This window comes from Marmota flaviventris, chromosome 1 (genome assembly GCF_047511675.1).
Source record: "Marmota flaviventris isolate mMarFla1 chromosome 1, mMarFla1.hap1, whole genome shotgun sequence".
NCBI classification, from domain to species: domain Eukaryota; kingdom Metazoa; phylum Chordata; class Mammalia; order Rodentia; family Sciuridae; genus Marmota; species Marmota flaviventris.
Genome location: NC_092498.1, coordinates 106,694,340 through 106,716,356, shown reverse-complemented (window position 1 = coordinate 106,716,356; position 22,017 = coordinate 106,694,340). Strand labels below are relative to the sequence as shown.

The window sequence follows — 22,017 nt, the reverse complement described above, 5'->3', positions numbered from 1 at the left end:
GAGATGGGTGTGGTGTCACATGCCTGTCATCCAGGTGATTTAGGAGACTGAGCCAGGAGAACCTGTCTCAAACAAACAAACAAACAAAAAACACTATAAGGCTACAACAGTCTTAAACTATATGATTCTGTCAACATGAAAGAAGCTTGTTTTTATTTTTTGATACTGGAGATTGAACTCCGGAGCAACTCAACCCCCGAGTCACATCTCCAGCCATATTTTGTATTTTATGTAGAGACAAGAGTCTCACTGAGTTGCTTAGGGTCTTGTCCTTGCTGAGGCTGGCTTTGAACTTTCAAGCCTTCTGCTTCAGGCTCCTGAGCCACTGGGATTACAGGCATGAGCCACTGTGCCCAGCTAGGAGCCTGTTTAAGAATACAGTTAGTCAAACTCCTTATAGCAGAGAAAATATTTGGCATTTTTTTTTTTGGGGGGGGCGGGGGATTGGCTAACTTCACTTAGCATTATCTTCTTCACTCCATCCATTTACCTGCAAATGATTCTCTTTTAATGCTGAGTAATGTTCCATTTTGTATATAAGCCACATTTTAAAAATCCATTCATCTACTGAAGGACATCTATGCTGGTTCCACAGTTTAGCTATTTGTGAATTGTGCTGCTATAAACATTGATGTGGCTGTGTTCCTGTAGTAGGCTTTTTTTAAGTCCTTTGATGCAGTGGAGTGGGAAGGGAAGGGAGAGGGCAGGGGGTTAGCAAGGATGGTGAAATGTGACGGACATCATTATCCAAAGTACATGTATGAAGACACGAATTGGTGTGAACATCCTTTATATACAGAGATATGAAAATTTGTGCTCTATATGTTTAATAAGAATTATAATGCATTCTGCTGTCAAATGTTTAAAAAATAAAATCAATTAAGAAAAATACAGTTAGTGGGAGGTCTCCCAACTACTTGCCCATGCTGGACTACCCGGTATCTGAGTGAGGCCATCAGTGGTGGCAGCAGCACCCGCAAATAACTTTGGGCCACCCACCCTAGCAGAAATGATGGATGCTGCTCCCATGGAGGACACCTGGCAGCTTCCCATGAGTAGGAACTCCGGCCACCACCTCTACCTCCGGACCCCATCTACCAACGTGGGGCTCCCCTAGTCACTGCCATCTTGGGACTCTGCAGCAGTGGACACAGTCCTCTACGTGCAGTGGCCTGCCTGCAGCTGGGAATTTCACACAGGCTCTGAAATCAGCCCACACTGCAAGCCACAGAGGTCGTGGCTGAACTCATCATCCAACCCCATCACCAGGATCCGCCCACCCGACTTGACATCCCACCACTGAAACTAGGATCCTCCATCTTGGGTCACCTTCATCACCATCTTCTAGGTACCCAGTTTCTAACTCCCCTTCTCCCCAGCATCCGCTAACCTGGCACAGTGACACCCTGGTACTTTCACCATCCTGAGGGCACAGATACCAGCTAACAACAGACAACCTGACCTATTGGATGAGAAGGGAAGCGGGAAAGATATTGGTCTCCAACCGAAACAAGCCCTGTGTCTTCCTTCAAGATTTTTTTCCCTCATCCTCTCTCCCCCCACCTCACATCCCCAAAATAAGTAAAACCAAGTACTTTGCATGAATTAGGACTTTGAGGACTGGGATGTCTGAATAGTACATTATAGTTGTGTTGTACATCCTTTTTAATTTTTTCCCACCAATTTCTGCTGTTTTAACATTTTTTAATTTTTCTTGATATATGTGTGTTTGTTTTATGTACTCTACTATCTTCCCACTTACTTGTCTACCCAAATTTACTTCCTTTCCTTTCTCCTGCTACCAACTTTCCTCTTTAGATTTCTCTTTCACACTTCCTAAGATATAACAACTCTAAATCCTCACCTCCTACCTCCTCAGCATATAATCCTACTCCTCACCCCTGGTTCTTTGTCTGCCATCAGAAACAGTAAACACTTTTACAAAACTATTGAGTATATTGTAGATAATAATTGAATTCACAATATCTGTTCATTGTAACCAAATGTAAACATCTTATTAGTAAACATTTGTTTTTAGGGTGTATATTGTTTATATTGGGATCTGATAACATTCTCCTTCACCTCAAAGGAGAGGTATTGGATCCCTACAGGGGCACTGTAAGCCTGTAGGGTAAAAGTGATAATGCCTAGGATCCACAGTACTAGAAGGGAAGACACACAAGCAATATGAAAAGACAAGGGAAGAGGGCTGGGGATGTGGCTCAAGCGGTAGCGTGCTCGCCTGGCATGCGTGGGGCGCTGGGTTCGATCCTCAGCACCACATACAAATAAAATAAAGATGTTGTGTCCACCGAAAACTAAAAAATAAATATTAAAAAATTCTCTCTCTCTCTCTCTCTCTCTCTCTGTGTGTGTGTGTGTGTGTGTGTGTGTGTGTGTCTTAAAAAAAAAAAAAAAGACAAGGGAAGAAAGGGTCCCAAACAAATCAAGACACCACATTATTAGAATCCATGGCCAGCACAGAAGAAGATATGATAGAAAGAATTCAGGATGTACATAATTAAAATGTTCTGCAAATTAAAGGATGATATAAAAGACCAAATACAGGCAGCAAAAGATCAGTTTGACAAAGAGCTACATAAACAAATATAGGAAGCAAAAGATTACTTCAGTAGGGAGATAGAGATTCTAAAAACAAACAAACAAACAAACAAACAAACAAAAGCTCAAACAGAAATCCTTGAAATGAAAGAACCAATAAACCAAATTTTTAAAAAAAAAAGGTTTTTATTTTAAGGCATACACATTTATAAAATCTGCCAAAAAAAATCCTCAATGTACAACTTCAAAGTATAAATATGAACATCCTCATATAACTAAACTTCAAGTCAGGATATTTTATAATGGGCTTATAAAAATTAAAGAAATACTTAAATTCTTAAGTTGCAAACAGCTTGAGCTGGTGCCATGAAGTGATTTTAGAGATTCTTAGAATGCAAGTGTGTCTTGTGGCTCTGGTGGTGGTGGTCACTTCAACCTATATGCATGAGGAAATCGCAGAGAACCACATACACAGAGCTGTAAATCTCCAAATTTCCTGTGTAATGTGAAAGAAATTGGGGTAACTCTTTCATCCTTATAGGAGATAATAAGCTGGAAAACAGATAAATGCTCTAATTTAATTATAACAAAAGGTAAAAATGTTTTTATTTAAAAAAAGATTTTTCAACTTCTTGTTAGTTCAAAAGTAGGACATGTCCAGTAGAATTCCTACTTTAGATTTTGGATTTTCCTTTGTCCCGGACTAGCAATATACAGCACAACACCCTCTTGGTGGGGGCAGCAGCAGTGAGTGGCAGCTCCCCAACAGTGACAGGATCATCAGGGGAAGCAAGCAGCACACTGCAGAGCACTGTGCTTCTAGGCACGTGGTGTGGTGCATGCATCTTCAATTTGAGATATTTTCATTTAAAGTAGGGTTAAGTAGAGGAGCATCTATCATACCAACCGGGCAGAGCTCCAGAGGCAGTTGAACATTTCTCATATGAACCGTTATGGGAAATTCCTTTACAATGTATGGAAGAATGATAATTTAAATAAGTGAGCTAAGAAGAAAGGTGACACTGTGTGAAGCAGTGTCGCCTGTTAATTTTTTGAAAAAAAACAAGTTTTATCCATCAACACATAATCAAAACTTCCAGTCTTCCAAATACATTAGAAATATACAGTAATCACAGCAAAATTGACAATCAAATTTCACTCTAGTTGGAGCCAGAGCTCTTTACATGTTTGAACTACTCTTGTTTTCACCTTTTCTTGCTATACAAATGTTTCTCTAAGGCATAACTATATTGACAAAATCTGCAAGAAAAAGCTCTTCAATGTACAACTTCTAAGTACTAATATGTACATCCTCATAAACTTAAGTTTCAAGTCAGGAATTTTTGTATAATGGGCCTGTAAAAAATTAAAGAAGTACTCTTATTCTTAAGTTCTAAACAGCTGGTGTTGGTGCAAAGACGTGATTTCACTGATCCTTAGGATGCAAGTGTGTCTGGTGGCTGTTGTGGTGGTCATCACATCAACCTATATGCATGATGAAGTCACAGAGAACCACATACACAGAGTTGTAGGGGACCGGTGTGGGAAATCTTGTTCTCAGACTTTTGATACAAATTCTTCTAAAGAAGATTAATATTTGCTTCAGGTACATTTTGTGCACTATTAAAGAAACCACAAGTAGTACTTCCTTTTCTATTTGTAAATTGCTTGAGGTTAAAAGATAAACCACATGTCCCTATCCTAAAGAAGCTTGAAAATCAAATAAAGAAATGAGAAGCTGAAACTGAGAGAAAATTTAAAAATGAAAGAAAAAGCTCATATATTTGGCCACTACGTATATTGTCTTCACTTTTTATTTTTGTAGATTAAGATAAAAGATAAATCAAAACTTTTCAGCTTGTTAGGTGAAATTGAAGAAGGAAAAAAAGTAGAGTATATAGCAAATACTTCTCTGACACCTGCAATTTCTAAAACCATTGAGAATATTTTATCAAAATTAATTTAATTTTATTAAAATTCATATTAAATTATATAATGAATATTAAATAATTTGATTTATATTAAAATTTATTTAAATTAATTTTATTAAACTAATCTTAATGAAATTTTAAAAAATTAAATATGAATCATAATTTAATATAAATAAATTTTATTAAATTAATACATAAAATTAAATTAATAAATTAATGAAATTAAATTCATAATCAAATTAATAATTTAAATTAATGAAATTAATTCATATTAAATTATATGATTTATTTTAAATAATTTAATTTATATTGAATTTTATTTGAATTAATTTTAACAAAAATGTTCTCAAGGGTTTTAGAAATTACAGGTGTCAGAGAAGCATTTGCTACATAAACTGCTTTTTCACTTCTCTGATGTCAACTGACTTAAGCTAGAAACTTTAGATTTATCTTTTATCTTAATTTACAAAAATAAAAAAGGTTTTAACTACTCCTTTCTTAACTTTTTTATCTTTCAAACTTTGTATTAATTTATTTCTCTTCCTCACTTTCTTATCTTGATCAAATGTTTTTTAAATGTGTTTATAAGCATTACTGTAGGGCCCAGTAAAGTATGTAAACAGTCCAGGTATTTAATGATACATTCTTACAAATTAAAAAGGATGCATGTGATTATACTTTGGGTCTGACTGACAAAAGTCATTTTCCTTCTGGACATATTTAACATTTAAAAAATGAAATGAAGGTCAAGTGACTTTTTTATAGAATGAAGTAAAATGGATAGGTGTCATGGTGTTTGGATTAAAAGAATCTTAGAGTTTATCCACTAAATTTCATGTTCAGGCCCTTCCCACTGTAATTTTCGTTTAGTAGTTATACAGTGTTTTCTTTTATAAACTAAAGAATTTACAACTTTTTGCTACATCATATTTTGTTTTTAGCTATCCCAAATTCTGAAGTATGTATCTTTTTCATATGGGTTTCATATGGGTTGGATTTTTCTTCTATTCTGTCTGTTATATAAATGTATCATTTTTATCTTAATATAATTAAATGTAACAAATATAATCCTAAAAAAAGGGGTTGGAGCTATGGTTATTATTGCTGTTGATTACCTGATAGCATCAGAGCAAAATATCACATAAAAAAGAGGACTACGGTAAACAAAGAAAAATTTATTTTAAAACAGTGCTACAGCAAACAAACAAACACACACTAAAAATGAGGAGGGGGAGACAAAATACCTGGTACTTCTATGTGTCAACTTTTTTTTTTGTCCCTACAAATACATCACTTCTTTTTGAAAGGGCCACTTTACAAAAAGAACAAAAAGTTTATTTCTTCTTTAAGTGCTAACTCATCTCTGGCTTGAGAAGCACTTTGAATTGCTTTCCTTTAGTACAACCCCGGCGCTATTGTCCGGCGACACTGGCAATGGTGAAAAGGTGGTCATGAAGTCTGAGATGGGATTCAAAAGGAGATTCCCAGGTCCACCAGGTCCAAGTCCAGCTAGGATAATCAGTGGCACAGCCGCAGGACGCGGTGCCAAGAATGGATTCACAGCCTCTCATTTACCAGCTCTGAACTCTGCTGCGACTGTCACACTTCTTGGCACATTGGCACGTTCGTTCCTTTCTCCTTCCTCTGGAGTCTAGACACTTCATGGCATGAGTAGAAAGTTTTGGTGATGGAATGGATGAATGAGATTCTGTTTCCAGAAATTGGACAAAAAGTTCTGAAAAAGAACTCTTCAGCCCAGGTTGCTCATTTGTTGTCAAAGGTGTGTTGCGGACACATTGGGATCCTCCTGCAAGTCATCCCATCATCCACTTACTAACACCACCATCATCTCCATTGAACAACTGTTCCATTTTCTCCTTTTGAATGGCCAGGATGCTTCCCATTAACCTTAACACTTTGGGACGCTGATTTTTCGGTGTCTGGAAATGCCCAATGAACAGGTTTCTCAGTAGGGCTTTGTCCACTTTTCCTTCTGTGCCATTTTCCGAGCTCATCCATTTCTTTTGGGCATTGTCCAATATTTCTCGTGGAAGCTCACTTTGTTCAATCTGTTCTTCCTTTTGATGGAACTGTTGTGTAAGTCTGGTTGCTGTATCCAACACACGGTCGGCTTCATCCAAGCATTCCTGTAATAACGACACCTCTCTTTCTAGATTTTCTGCCTTTTCCTTCCTTTTGGTGGTACATTGTCTTTCTTTTTCTAATTCAGCAGAATACATAGCTTTTTCTTCTTGTTGGGAATGCTCTAGAACCTTTTGCAGGTTAGTGAGTGACATGGCATACTGCTTTCCTTGTTCCTGGTAGAGCGAAAGCTGCAGTGCTTTCTCATCCCTCTCTTGGAAGAGGAAACGCACCTGTTTCTGCAGGGACTCTACCTGCACACTGGCTTGATGACTTGCATTAGAAGAGGAGAGCAGCTTTTCCTCCAATAGTGTGACTTTCTCTCTCAGGTTCCTTTCTCTCTTCTCCGCAGCCCCAATTTCCCGGCTGTAAGAATCTTCTGATTCTAGGAGATGGCTCCTCAGGCTTTGTATACCTCCTGCTTTACCTCCTGCTTTAAGTGTAATTCTTTGTCACGTAAGTGTTGAACCTCTTGCTCTAAGGTCTGGTTTGCCATCTGTTGGTGCTTTAGAGACAAGGTGACTTGGTCTCTCTCCTGCTGAAATAGGATGGTCTTCTCCTGCATGGATTCAAGTGCTTTTAAAAGCTGACTGAAGTCCCCAGCCTTGCCATCTTCTTTCTCTAGTAACAGCTGCTCAAAGGCAAGAGCTTGCTTCTTCATGGACTGGTACTCGTACTCTTGTTCTAGCAGGATCACAGAGAACTTCATGTTCGTCTCTTGTAATGCTTGATACTCCATTTCTTGGGATGTTTCTATCATTTTTTTTCATTTTCCCCTTTGAGTTGAGAAACTACCATTTCTAAATTTAATATTCTCTCTTTTAGATTTGTTATTGCTTGCCTCAACAACTCATTTTCATTCACTTTGTCAGTGAGCTTTTCATTGGAAGAAAGAAACTGATCACTTTTGGCTTGGATGAAGAGGTCTTTTCCTTCAGTAAAGTTTTTAACACATCTTGTTCTTCCTTTAGCTGTTTAATTTCGGAATCCATTTCTTCATGTTCTTTGTTTTCTCTGTCTGTGGCAGCAGCAATTGCATCAGACAACCTGTGGTTATTTTCCTGGAGCATCCTAATGGTGGCCTCTTTTTCTTGCAGTGATTGTCTCAGCTCTCTGACCTCTGATGACTGGGAGGTATGTGATGACGCAGTCAAGAGCTGGGGTGGAATCATATCAAGTTTTCCTGAATAAGTTTTAGCCTGAAGAGCTTGTTGCAGGATAGCTTGAGTGAGTTGACCGACTTCATCTTTAGACAGCTGATCAATTTGGTTGGTTAAAAATCTACTCTTTTCATTTACAAGTTGAATTTCAAGTTCCTGTTGTTGGATTCCTTTCACTCCTTTTACAGTTTCATGGTTACACAAGTCTTGTTTTTCACTTCCGTTTTCTATACGAAAACTGTTAACTTTTGTTTTTTGAAAACTATCAGAATTGTCTGCTGGAGTGTTGTGTATGTCTTCCTTCAACGGGGCTTTTATTTGTTCACTGGTGTTCCGCAAATTCCCAATTTCCTCATCTTTCTGCTCCATCACAGAAGGGTGCAATTGACTACATTCCAGCTTCAAGGTTTCACACTGTTCCATTATTTGTTGCTTTTCCACACTGAGCTGCTCTTTTTCTCTCTTCAAGACCTCTGTGTCATTTTGTGCCAAAGATAATTGTTCATTTATGTCTTTTAGTTGATCCTCAAGTTCTTCGATCTTCCTGGCAGACTCTAGTTTTTCAGTTTGTAGAACCTGAATCATTTTTTGCAAGTCACAGATTTTAGACTCATCAGTTACTGTTACTCCCGAGTCACTTTGTTGTAACTTATTTTCAAGTTTTTTAATTCTTTCTTCATAGTCATTTAGTTCCTCTCGATACCGGCGACTCATCTCTGCCAGTTTCTGTTGATGTACATTCTGCAAAACTGCAATTTCACCTTGATGATTATCAAGGTCTTGATTTCGGTTTTGTTCAAGTCACTTAATAGTATTTTGTAGTTGGCAGATTTCACATTGATCCAAATTAGGTGTTGCCTGTGCCTGAGCAATAGCGCTCCAATGGCCAACTTGAAATTCGAGTCTTGAAACTTCAATTGACAGTCTGTTGATTTCTTGTTGTGCTGAAATGATGTCACTGAAGTCCATGTCATCACCTAGAAAAGCTGAACTATGACTGATGTCATGACCGAATGAAGACAGGGCAGTGGTTGATGGTACACCACTAGCTCCTGAATGCAGTGGTTGGGCAGCTGACTTCAGTTGCAGCATCTCATCCTCTAGTACAAACTGTCTTGCTTTCAGTTGCCTGATTTCGACTTCTTTCTGTGCCAGTTCATTTCGGTAATTTGCAGATTGATGTTGGATCTGTAGCTCGGATGCTGCATACCTTTCTTCCAGGTCAGTACAATAATTTTTAAGTCTTTCATTGTCATATATGATCATCCATTTGGAATCATCAATGTTCTTTCTCCAATAACTAGGTAAACCTGCTTCTACATCCTCAAAATCATCGAGAACCTCGTCCTCGGTGACGTTGGACTTATGGCCGGTGAGGGAAGCCAAGCTGTCCCCCACCTGACCCAAGGAGTGGCCCCAGCTGGAGCTTAGGCCCCTAAACCAGGATGACATCTTCCCAATTTCAGTGAGCCACCAGACCCACTCTGAAAACCACCTCTCTCTCTATCCACCTCTGAAAACCACATCTGTCTCTATCCACCTCTGAAAACCACCTCCGTCTCTATCCACCTCTGCTCTGAAACTCCTGGAATGTTGGGGGTTCAATTATGACCCAAACACTCAGAATTCTGTGCAGGGCGGGGCTCCTGCCTACTGTTGCTTTCTGCCTAGAAATGCAGAGGCCTGGCCTGGGCTTGTGCCAGTGACTAGCCACCAGTGGCCCAGTCACCCCCACAGGGCCTGGGCTCCTTCTCTCCACTTTCCACCCTCGGGCTTGGGTGACTTCTAGCCCAGTGTTAGCAAGTTTTCCCAGCTGGCAGGCTGCCCCTGCCACCTGGGCACTGGCTGCCATATCACCCCTACCACATTCTGAATGATAATAAACTTGAAACTTTCCCACTAAGATCAGGAACAATCAAGGATCTCCTCTCCTACTGCTTCTTTTTAACATCTTGCTGAGTTGCTAGCTAATGTCATAAGGCAAGAAAATGAAATTAAAGACATAGAGAAATGGGAAGAAAGATAACCTTGCTTGTTAAGGCGTCTTCCACTTAGGGAACATCTTATAATATTTACCTTATTCTATGTTGGTCATTAATATCTTTATAGCAAAAGTTAGGTTACATCTAACTTCTTCAGGTATCAAGTCAGTTTTGACCCCTTCCTAACATGCTGAGATCACATAACTTGTTATGTGAGGAAGGTGTCAAAACTGATATATATTTGTAGTTTTAGGTGGTCTCAATACATTTTTCTTTTTATTCATTTTTGAAGATCAAATGCAGTGCCTCAGGTTTACCTGGTGAGCACTATACAACTGAGCTCTAGGCCCAACCCCACAACTGATTTTTTTTAATGGTTTGGGAGTATATCTCAGTGGTAGAGCCCTTGACTACTAGCTATGCAGTCCTGGGTTTATTCCACGACACCAAATAAGATGATTTTTTAATTGATTTTATATTTTTTAATACATGACAGTGGAATCAGTGTAGTAAGAATTCTTACTACACATATAGAGCACAATTTTTATATCTCTGCTTGTATACAAAGTTTCGTCACACCAATTCATGTCTTCTTACATGTACTTTGGATATGGATTGACATTTCACCGTCATTGCTAACCCCCTCCTTCCTCCCTTCCCCTCCCACAACTATACCCTATCTAGAACTCTATTCTCCCATGCACCCCTCTCTACCTCATTATGGCCAGTCACCTTATACCAGAGAAAACATTCAGCATTTGTTTTTTGGGATTGGCTAACTTCACTTACCGTTATTTTCTCCAACTCCATCTGTTTACCTGCAAATGCCATGATTTTATTGTCTTTTATTGCTGAGTAATATTCCACAAATGGTGCTGGGAAAACTGGAAATCTATATGCAACAAAATGAAATTAAATCTCTATCTCTCACCATGCACTAAACACAACTCAAAGTGGATCAAGGACCTAGGACTTAAGCCAGAGATTCTGCATCTAATAGAAGAAAAAGGAGGCCCTAATCCTCATCATGTGGGATTAGGCCCCAACTTCCTGAATAAGACTCCTAAAGCACAAGAATTAAATTAACATCTTTAATTTAATTGAGTCCATCAATAAATGGGATGGACTCGAACTAAAAAGTTTCTTCTCAGCAAAAGAAACAATCTGTGAGGTGAATAGAGAGCCTACATCTTGAGAGAAATTTTTTACCCCTCACACATCAGATAGAGCACTAATCTCTAGGGTATATAAAGAACTCAAAAAGGTAAGCACCAAAAAACAGATAACCCAATCAATAGATGACCTTTTTAAAGAAAGAATGATTTCATAAGGATAGTATCAATCATTATATAGAGATTTTTAAATAAATTATGAAGTGTATTGGATACTATTCATCTTAACCACACTGAAGGCAAGAATGTACATGCAGATTCCCAAATCAAACCATCACCAATTAACAGGGAAAGGGCTTATTACTACTAGGCTGGGGAGAATGATATTGAAGATCAGAGACTCCTTTTCCACATGTATGCCTTGTAAACCTAATGTGCTTTTGTTATTTGTACATTGAGATGCACTTGCTACAAGACTAGACTTGACTTATTTATAAGACTAGGCTTTATATGACTTCAACTTATTTATGAGACTGGGACTTCTAATTTTTTATATAAATAAGTCCTAATCTTATTTATTTATTATTTATTTTAAGCATAGTTTTTAAGCTATAATTTTAAAGCAGATGTATACAGGAAATGTTGCTTTTCTCCTCTTTTCTCTGAAATATCAGGCTGTCTGCTTTACCTGCTAACTTGGGAAAGCCTGTGGAGTGCTGATGCTCTCTGCTCTCTCCTGTGCATCCTGTGGTTACAGGCAGCATGTAGTTTGTGCTCTGGCATGGAGCGGCATGGCACTGCCCTGGCATATATAGCTGGTCCATCCAGAGGTGAAACCTAGAGGCAGCAAGTTATTTTTTATTTTTCCAAACATACCCATCCTTGCTGAGACTAGGGCCTTTCCTGGACCCCTGGTAGGGAGTACGTGAAGCCTGGACAGGGGAGCCTCGATTCTACCCAACTGCTCTAGTGAGTCAGGTCATGCATTTCTTCATACTGCAGCTTCATGGCAGCTTCTATTCGAATAACATTCTGAGCTAGGTTTGGGGTTTGAAAAGCAAGATATGATTATTAATAACAAAGGAATGAAAGGAACAAGATGGGAGGTAAAGAACCCTTTAGCTAGAGGACAGTGTACCAGCAGTAGATCCTCCCAGTGACCTCTATTCCAACAGCCATGAGGAGGAATTTCCTTGGTTTGTGCTCTTCGTGGGTCTGGAGGGAAGCGAGCTCTCCACGGGAGATAGTGTGTCTGGCTCTGGTGCTCAACCCTGAGTTCGTGATTCCTGCTTCCCTCAGGAGCACTGTCTTTCTGTTTTTTATTGCTACAATGGAAGACCACAGACTGGGCAATTTATAAAGAAGAGAGGCGTTCTTTTTAGGTTACTTTTTATTAGTTCTAATCAGTTATACAAGACAGCAGAAAGCTTTTCAATTCATTGTACACAAATGGAGCACAACTCTTTGTTTCTCTGGTTGTACATGATGTAGAGTCGCACCACATGTGCAGCCATACTTGTACCTAGGGTAATGATGTCCATCTCATTCCACCATCTTTCCTAGAACCATTTCCCCTCCTCTTCTCTCCCTCCCATTTGTCCAGTGAAAGTTCCTTCATTTTCACCCTCTCCCCCATTATTTATCAGCATCCACTTCTCAGAGGGAACATTCGGCCTTTGGTTTTTCAAGATTGACTTTCTTTTCTGAGCATGATATTCTCCGACTCCATCCATTAAGTCCAACTGTCATAATTTTAATCTCTTTAAATGCTGAGCAATATTCCATGGTGTACATTTACCACATTTTCTTTATCCATTTATCTAGTGAAAGGCATGTAGGTTTGTTCCACAATTTAGTTATTGTGAATTGACCTGCTGTAACCATTGATGTGGCTGTGTTACTACAGTATGCTGATTTCAAGTCCTTTGGGTATAGACTGAGGAGATGGTTAGCTGGGGTAAATGGTGGTTCCATTCCAAGTTTTTCAAGGAATCTCCATACTGCTTTCCATATTGGCTCTACCAATTTTCAGTCCCACCAGCAGTGTCTGAGTGTACCTTTTTCCCCACATCCTCAGCAATACTTAATTTTGTTTCTATTCTTAATGGCTGCCATTCTGACTGCTTTTCTCTCGTTGCTTTAGATGTTACACATTTTTTATATATTTGTTGATTTATTGTATATCTTCTTCTGAGAAGTATCTCTTCAGGTCCTTGGCCCATTTATTGATTGGGCTATTTGAGTTTTGATGTTAAGGTTTTTGAGTGATTTATGTATTATACAGATTAGTGCTCTATCTGACATGCATGCGGGAAGAATTTATTCCTAATTAATAGGTTGTATATTCACCTCACTGATTGTTCCTTTTGCTGACAAGAAGCTTTTTAGTTTGAGTCCATCCCATTTATGGATTCTTGATATCAATTCTTGCGCTATAGGAGTCTTATTAAGGAAGTTGAGGCCTAATCTGACATCATGGAAATTTGGGCCTACTTTTGCTTCTAATAGTCACAGTGTCTCTGGTTTAACTCCTAGGTCCTTGATCGACTTTGAGTTGAGTTTTGTGCATGGTGAGAGATAGGGGTTAAATTCAATTTTGTTGCATATGGATTTCCAGTTTTCCCAGGACCATTTTCTGAACAGGCTATCTTTTATCCAATGTACATTTTTGGTGGCTTTGTCAAATATAAGATAACTGTAATTATGTGGGTTAGTCTCTGTGTCTTCTATGCTGTACCATTGGTCTACAGGTCTATTTTGGTGTCAATACCATGCTGTTTTTGTGACTTTTGCTCTGTAGTATAGTTTAAGGTCTGGTATAGTGATGTCACCAGTTTCACCCTTCTTGCTAAGGATCGCTTTGACTATTCTGGGTCTCTTATTTTTCCCAGATGAATTTCATGATTGCTTTTTCTATTTCAGTGAGGAATGCCATTGGGATTTTGATTGGAATGCATTGAACCAGTACAGTGCTTTTGGTAGTATGGTCATTTGGATATTAATTTTGACTATTCAAGAACCTGGGAGTTCTTTCCATCTTCTAAGGTCTTGTTTCTTTCTTTAGCATGCTGCAGTTTTCATTGTAGAAGTCTTTCATATCTTTCATTAAGTTGATTCCCAAGATTTTTTTTTTTTGAGGCTGTTGTAAATGGGGTGGTTTTCCTCATTTCTTTTTCTGAGGATTTGTCACTGATATACAGAAATACCTTTGATTTATGGGTGTTGATTTGATATCCAGCTTCTTGGCTCAGTTCATTTATTAGTTCTAGAACATTTCTGGTGGAATGGATTGGGTCTTATAGACACAGAATCATATTGTGCACAAAATTTGAGTTCTTCTTTTCCTATGTGTATCCCTTTAATTTTTTTCATCTGTCTGATTGCTCTGGCTAAAATTTCAAGAACTCTGTTAAATAGAAGTGGTGAAAGAGGGGATCCCTGTCTTTTCCCAGTTTTCAGAAGGAATGCTTTCTATTTTTCCTCCATTTAGAAAGATGTTGCCATGGGGCTTAGCATAGTTAACCTTTACAATGTTGAGGTATGTTCCTGATGTCTCTAGTTTTTCTAGTATTTTGAATATAAAGGGATGCATTTTGTCAAATGCTTTCTCTGCATCTATTGAGATGATCATAGGATTTTTGTCTTTGATCCTATTGATGAGACAAATTACATTTATTTATTTCTGTATGTTGAACCAACTTGCATATCTGGGATGAAACCTACTTGATCATGGCACACTATCTTTTTGATATGATTTTGTATTCAATTTGCCAGTATTTTATTGAGAATTTTTGCATCTATGTTCATTAGAAACATTGGTCTGAAGTTTTCTTTCTTTGGTGAGTCTTTGTCTGGTTTTGGAATCAGGGTGATATTGGCCTCATAGAATGTGTTTGGAAGTATTCCCTCTTTTTCTATTTCATGAAATGGTTTGAGAAGTATTAGTGTGAGTTCTCATTTATAGAGCTTGTAGAACTCAGCTGTGCATCCATCCCATTCTGGGCTTTTGGGGGGTTGGTAGGCTACTGATGGCATCCTCTATTTTGTTGCTTGAAATTGATCTGTTTAAATTGTGTATGGTGGGGTTAATTAGAGGAGCATCTATGATGCCAACTGGGCAGAGCTCAGGAGGCAGTTGAACATTTCTCATATGGACAGCTATGGGAACTTCCTTTTCAATGTATGGAAGAATGGCAATATATGTTAGTTAAGAAGAGAGGTGAGACTGTGTGAATCAGTGTCACCTGTTAATTTTTTGGAAAAATAGTTTTAACCATTAACACATAATCAAAACTTCCTATCTCCTAAATACATTAGAAAGATGCAGTTAATCATGGCAAAATTGACAATCAGATTTCTTTCTAGTTGGAGTCAGACCTCTTTACATCTTTGGACTAGTTTTGTTTTCACCTTGTTATACAAAGGTTTCTATTTCTGGATCCAAGATGGTGGGCCAGAGGGAGGCAGCATTCTGCATTGCCCTGTGACCTGGGATGCAAGTAGTGAGACTACTGCTTCTCTGCAAGCTTATTCCTTCCCTCTGCACTTGTTCAGGGCTCCAAACCTCAGGGTCACAACTACTCACCCAGGCAGGGCAACCAGGTACCCAAGTGGGACCATAGGCAGCTGCAGCAGCACCCTCAAAGAACTTTTGGCCACCTACCCAAGCAGAAAGCACATATGCCGCTCCCATGGAGAACACCTGGCAGCTTCCCATGAGTAGAAACTGTGGTCATCATGCCCATGTGAACCCCATTTACCAATGTGGGCTTCCCCCAGTCACCACCATCTTGGTTGGGACTCTGCAGCAGTGGACACAGTCCCCTATGTGCAGTAGCCTGCCTGCAACCAGGAACTTCACACAGGCTCTGATGTCAGCCGACACTGCAAGCCATGGAGTTGGTCACAGAACTCATTTTCCGCCACCATCTCCTGGCTCCCCCCACCCAACCCGACACCCCACTGCTGAAAGCAGGAGCCTCCATCATGGGTCACCTTCATTACCATCTTCCACATATCCAGTTTCTAACTCCCCCTCTCTCCAGCAGCCACTAACCTGGCACAGTGACACTCTAATTACCTTCACCATCCTGAGGGTGGAAATACCAGCTAACAACAGAGGACACCACCTATCAGATGAGAAGGGAAGCAGGAAAGATACCAATCACCAAGCAAAACAAGCCCTTTGTCTTCCTTCAAGATTTTTTTCCCCTTCACCCTCTCCTGTCTCCTGCCCTCACATCCCCAACATGTGTGAAGCCTAGTACATTGCCTGAATTAGGATTTTGAGGACTGGGATGTCTGAATAGTATATTTGAGTTGTGTTGTACATTCTTTTTATTTTTCTATTTCTTTATTCATTCACCAATTTCTGATATTTTAACATTTTTTATTTTAATTTTTTGATATATATGTGTGTTTGTTTTATGTACTCTACTGTCTTCCCACTTTCTTGTCTGATCTATATAGCCACTAGGTATTTTGTCTTCACTTTTTATTTTTGTAAATTAAGATAAAAAATGAATCAAAAGTTTCCATCTCAAGTTAGGTGAAATCGAAGAAGAGAAAAAAGTAGATTATATAGCAAATAGTTCTCTGACACCTGCAATTTTGAAAAACATTGAGAACATTTTATCAAAATTAAATTAATTTTATTAAAATTCATATTAAATTATATAATGAATTTTAAATAATTTGATTTCTATTAAAATTTACTAAAATTAATTTTTAAAATAATCTTTAAAAAGATCAATAAAATTTTAAATGTAAATCATTAATTTTATTAAATTAATAAATAAAATCAATAAAATGAATTAAATTAATGAAATCAATTAAATTCATAATTAAATTATTAAATAAATTAGTGAAATTAATTCATAATAAATTATATGATTTATTTCAAATAATTTAATTTATATTAAATTTCATTTGAATTAATTTTAATAAAAATGTTCTTAATGGTTTTAGAAATTACAGGTGTCAGAGAAGCATTTGCTACATAATCTGCTTTTTCACTTCTCTGATATCACCTGACTTAAGCTAGAAACTTTTGATTTATCTTTTACCTTAACTTACCAAAATAAAAAAGGATTTAACTAACCCTTTGCTCACTTTTTCATCTTTCAAAACTCTGTAATGTTTTATTTCTCTACCCCACTTTTTTTCTTGATCAAATGTTTTTAAAAATGTGTTTATAAGCATTACTGAAGGGCCCAGCAAAATATGTAAACAGTCAGATATTTAATGATACATTCTTACAAATTAAAAAGGATGCATGTGATTATACTTTGGGTCTGACTGACAAAAGTCATCTTCCTTCTGGACATATGTAACATCTAGAAAATGAAATGCATGTCAAGTGACTTTTTTATAGAATGAAGTAAAATGGATAGCTGTCATGGTATTTGTATTAAAAGAATCTTAGAATTTATCTACTAAACTTCATGTTCAGGCCCTTCCCACTGTAATTTTCATTTAGTAGTTATACAGTGATTTCTTTTATAAACTAAAGAATTTACAACTTTTTGCTACATCATATTTTGTTTTTAGCTATCCCAAATTCTGAGGTATGTATCTTTTTCATGTGGGTTTCATATGGGTTGGATTTTTCTTCTATTCTGTCTGACATATAAATGTATCATTTTTATCTTAATATAATTAAATGTAACAAATATAATCCTAAAAAAATGGGTTGAAGCTATGGTTATTATTGCTGTTGATTACCTGATAGCATCAGAGCAAAATATCACATGAAAAAGAGGACTACGGTAAACAAAGAAAAATTTATTTTAAAACAGTGCTACAGCAAACAAACAACACTAAAAATGGGGAGGGGGAGACAAAATACCTGGAACTTCTATGTATCAACTTTTTTCTTTGCCCCTACAAATACATCACTTCTTTTCTTTGAAAAGGCCACTTCATAAAAAGAACAAAATATTTATTTATTCTTTAAAGTCCTAACTCATCTCTGGCTTGAGAATCACATTGAATTGCTTTCAAAGGTCCTTTAGTACAACCCTGGCGCTATTGTCCAGCGACACTGGCAATGGTGAAAAGGTGGTCATGAAGTCTGCGATGGGATTAAAAAGGAGATTCCCAGGTCCACCAGGTCCAAGTCCATCTAGGCTAATCAGTGGCACAACCGCAGAACGCAATGCCAAGAATGGATTCACAGCCTCTCTGTTACCAGCTCTGAACTCTGCTGCGTCTGTCACACTTCTTGGTACATTGGCACGTTCCTTTCTCCTTCCTCTGGAGTCTAGACACTTCATGGCATGAGTAGAAAGTTTTGGTGATGGAATGGATGAATGAGATTCTGTTTCCAGAAATTGGACAAAAAGTTCTGAAAAAGAACTCTTCAGCCCAGGTTGCTCATTTGGTGTCAAAGGTGTGTTGGGGACATATTGGGATCCTCCTGCAAGCCATCCCATCATCCACTTAGTAACACCACCATCATCTCCATTCAACAACTGCTCCATTTCCTCCTTTTGAATGCCCAGGATGCTTCCCATTAACTTTAACATTTGGGACACTGATTTTTCGGTGTCTGGAAATGCCCAATGAACAGGTTTCTCATTAGGGCTTTGTCCACTTTTCCTTCTGTGCCATTTTCCGAGCTCATCCATTTCTTTTGGGCATCGTCCAATATTTCTCATAGGAGCTCACTTTGTTCAATCTATTCTTCCTTTTGATGGAACTGTTGTGTAAATCTGGTTGCTGTATCCAACACACGGTCGGCTTCATCCAAGCGTTCCTGTAATAACGATACCTCTCTTTCTAGATTTTCTGCCTTTTCCTTCCTTTCGGTGGTACGTTGTCTTTCTTTTTCTAATTCAGCAGAATACATAGCTTTTTCTTCTTGTTGGGAATGCTCTAGAACCTTTTGCAGGTTAGTGAGTGACATGGCATACTGCTTTCCTTGTTCCTGGTAGAGCGAAAGCTGCAGTGCTTTCTCATCCCTCTCTTGGAAGAGGAAACGCACCTGTTTCTGCAGGGACTCTACCTGCACACTGGCTTGATGACTTGCATTAGAAGAGGAGAGCAGCTTTTCCTCCAATAGTGTGACTTTCTCTCTCAGGTTCCTCTCTCTCTCTTCTCTGCAGCCCCAATTTCCCGGCTGTAAGAATCTTCTGATTCTAGAAGATGGCTCCTCAGGCTTTGTACCTCCTCCTTTAAGTGTAATTCTTTGTCACGTAAGAAGAGTTGAACTTCTTGCTCTAAGGTCCGGTGTGCCATCTGTTGGTGCTTTACAGACAAGGTGACTTGGTCTCTCTCCTGCTGAAATAGGATGGTCTTCTCCTGCATGGATTCAAGTGATTTAAAAGCTGACTGAAGTCCCCAGCCTTGCCATCTTCTTTTTCTAGTAACAGCTGCTCAAAGGCAAGAGCTTGCTCCTTCATGGACTGGCACTCGTACTCTTGTTCTAGCAGGATCACAGAGAACTTCATGTTCGTCGCTTGTAATGCTTGATACTCCATTTCTTTTTCTTGGGATGTTTCTATCATTTTTTCATTTTCCCCTTTGAGTTGAGAAATTACCATTTCTAAATTTAATATTCTCTCTTTTAGATTTGTTATTGCTTGCCTCAACAACTCGTTTTCATTCACTTTGTCAGTGAGCTTTTCATTTGAAGTGTGATAGTAGGAGCAAATGTGACTCCATTTTGTTTTATAACTTCATCCTTTAAAACAACCATGCCAAGTAGAAGAGTCATGACTGGGGCAAGATGTTCTTTTCCTTTTGCTATTGAAACCTTTAAGAACTGGAACTACCTAATGGGGCATTGTTTCTGTAACTAGGGTAATGGGGCTCTGTTTCTGTAACTGGGGTGACTGGGCTAACTGTGATTGGTTAGGCTTCCCTCCGCTTGACTGCACTGTCCCGCTTCTGTAACCTGGCTTGCTTGCATTGGCTAGACCCCCTGAACATCCCTTTTGCGGTTTTCAGGCTTATAAGGAGTGCCCTTGCAATTGTTCAGGGCTGATCAGGGGAACAGCTTTATGTTCTGGTCAGCCACCACCGGTGTGCTTCAATAAAGGCTTGATTCGATTATACGTGAGTGGTCTGGAAGTCAGTTTATGAAACCCTGGGACGAAGCTTTAACTATAACAGAAGAAAGAAACTGATCACTTTTGGCTTGGATGAAGAGGTCTTTTTCCTTCAGTAAAGTTTTTAACACATCTTGTTCTTCCTTTAGCTGTTTAATTTCGGAATCCATTTCTTCATATTTTTTGTTTTCTCTGTCTGTGGCAGCAGCAGTTGCATCAGACAACCTGTGGTTATTTTCCTGGAGCATCCTAATGGTGGCCTCTTTTTCTTGCAGTGATTGTCTCAGCTCTCTGACCTCTGCTGACTGGGACGTACATGATGACGCAGCCAAGAGCTGGGGTGGAATCATATCAAGTTTTCCTGAATAAGTTTTAGCCTGAAGAGCTTGTTGCAGGATAGCTTGAGTGAGTTGACCGACTTCATCTTCAGACAGCTGATCAATCTGGTTGGTTAAAAATCTACTCTTTTCATTCACAAGTTGAATTTCAAGTTCCTGTTGTTGGATTCCTTTCACTCCTTTTACAGTTTCATAGTTACACAGGTCGTGTTTTTCACTTCCGTTTTCTATACGAAGACTTTTTTAACTTTTGTTTTTTGAAAACTATCAGAATTGTCTGCTGGAGTGTTGTGTGTGTCTTCCTTCAACGGGGCTTTTATTTGTTCACTGGTTTTCTGCACATTCCCAATTTCCTCCTCTTTCTGCTCCATCACAGAAGGCTGCAATTGACTACATTCCAGCTTCAAGGTTTCACACTGTTCCATTATTTGTTGCTTTTCCACACTGAGCTGCTCTTTTTCTCTCTTCAAGACCTCTGTGTCATTTTGTGCCAAAGATAATTGTTCATTTATGTCTTTTAGTTGATCCTCAAGTTCTTCGATCTTCCTGGCAGACTCTAGTTTTTCAGTTTGTAGAACCTGAATCGTTTTTTGCAAGTCACAGATTTTAGACTCATCAGTTACTGTTACTCCCAAGTCACCTTGTTGTAACTTATTTTCAAGTTTTTAATTCTTTCTTCATAGTCATTTAGTTCCTCTCGATACCGGCGACTCATCTCTGCCAGTTTCTGTTGATGTACATTCTGCAAAACTGCAATTTCACCTTGATGATTATCAAGGTCTTGATTTCGGTTTTGTTCAAGTCACTTAATAGTATTTTGTAGTTGGCAGATTTCACATTGATCCAAATTAGGTGTTGCCTGTGCCTGAGCAATAGCGCTCCAATGGCCAACTTTGAATTCGAGTCTTGAAACTTCAATTGACAGTCTGTTGATTTCTTGTTGTGCAGAAATGATGTCACGGAAGTCCATGCCATCACCTAGAAAAGCTGAACCATGACTGATGTCATGACCGAATGAAGACAGGGCAGTGGTTGATGGTACACCACCAGCTCCTGAATGCAGTGGTTGGGCAGCTGACTTCACTTGCAACAACTCATCCTCTAGGTCAAACTGTCTTGCTTTCAGTTGCCTGATTTCGACTTCTTTCTGTGCCAGTTCATTTCGGTAATTTGCAGATTGATGTTGGATCTGTAGCTCGGATGCTGCATACCTTTCTTCCAGGTCAGTACAATAATTTTTAAGTCTTTCATTGTCATATCTGATCATCCATTTGGTATCTTCAATGTTCTTTCTCCAATAACTAGGTAAACCTGCTTCTACATCCTCAAAATCATCGAGAACCTCGTCCTCGGTGACGTTGGACTTATGGCTGGTGAGGGAAGCCAAGCTGTCCCCCACCTGACCCAAGGAGTGGCCCCAGCTGGAGCCTAGGCCCCTAAACCAGGATGACATTTTCCCAATTTCAGTGAGCCACCAGACCCACTCTGAAAACCACCTCTGTCTCTATCCACCTCTGAAAACCACATCTGTCTCTATCCACCTCTGAAAACCACCTCCGTCTCTATCCACCTCTGCTCTGAAACTCCTGGAATGTTGGGGGTTCAATTATGACCCAAACACTCAGAATTCTGAGCAGGGCGGGGCTCCTGCCTACTGTTGCTTTCTGTCTAGAAATGCAGAGGCCTGGCCTGGGCTTGTGCCAGTGACTAGCCACCAGTGGCCCAGTCACCCCTACGGGG

At 38.9% G+C, this 22,017-nt stretch overlaps 1 protein-coding gene across 1 annotated transcript; it reads right to left on the bottom strand.

Annotated features, from left to right (window-relative positions):
• Positions 1-5,850: 5,850 nt before the first annotated feature.
• Positions 5,851-21,730, bottom strand: LOC139704892 (thyroid receptor-interacting protein 11-like). Its single transcript, XM_071609126.1, is given in 13 exon segments — positions 5,851-6,114; positions 6,116-7,060; positions 7,063-7,398; positions 7,401-7,567; positions 7,570-8,544; positions 8,632-9,230; positions 15,475-15,548; positions 17,909-18,519; positions 18,624-19,061; positions 19,222-19,410; positions 19,977-20,504; positions 20,606-20,944; positions 20,947-21,730. Coding segments are annotated over 13 exon segments (6,249 nt in total).
• Between the last annotated feature and the right edge of the window lie 287 nt (positions 21,731-22,017).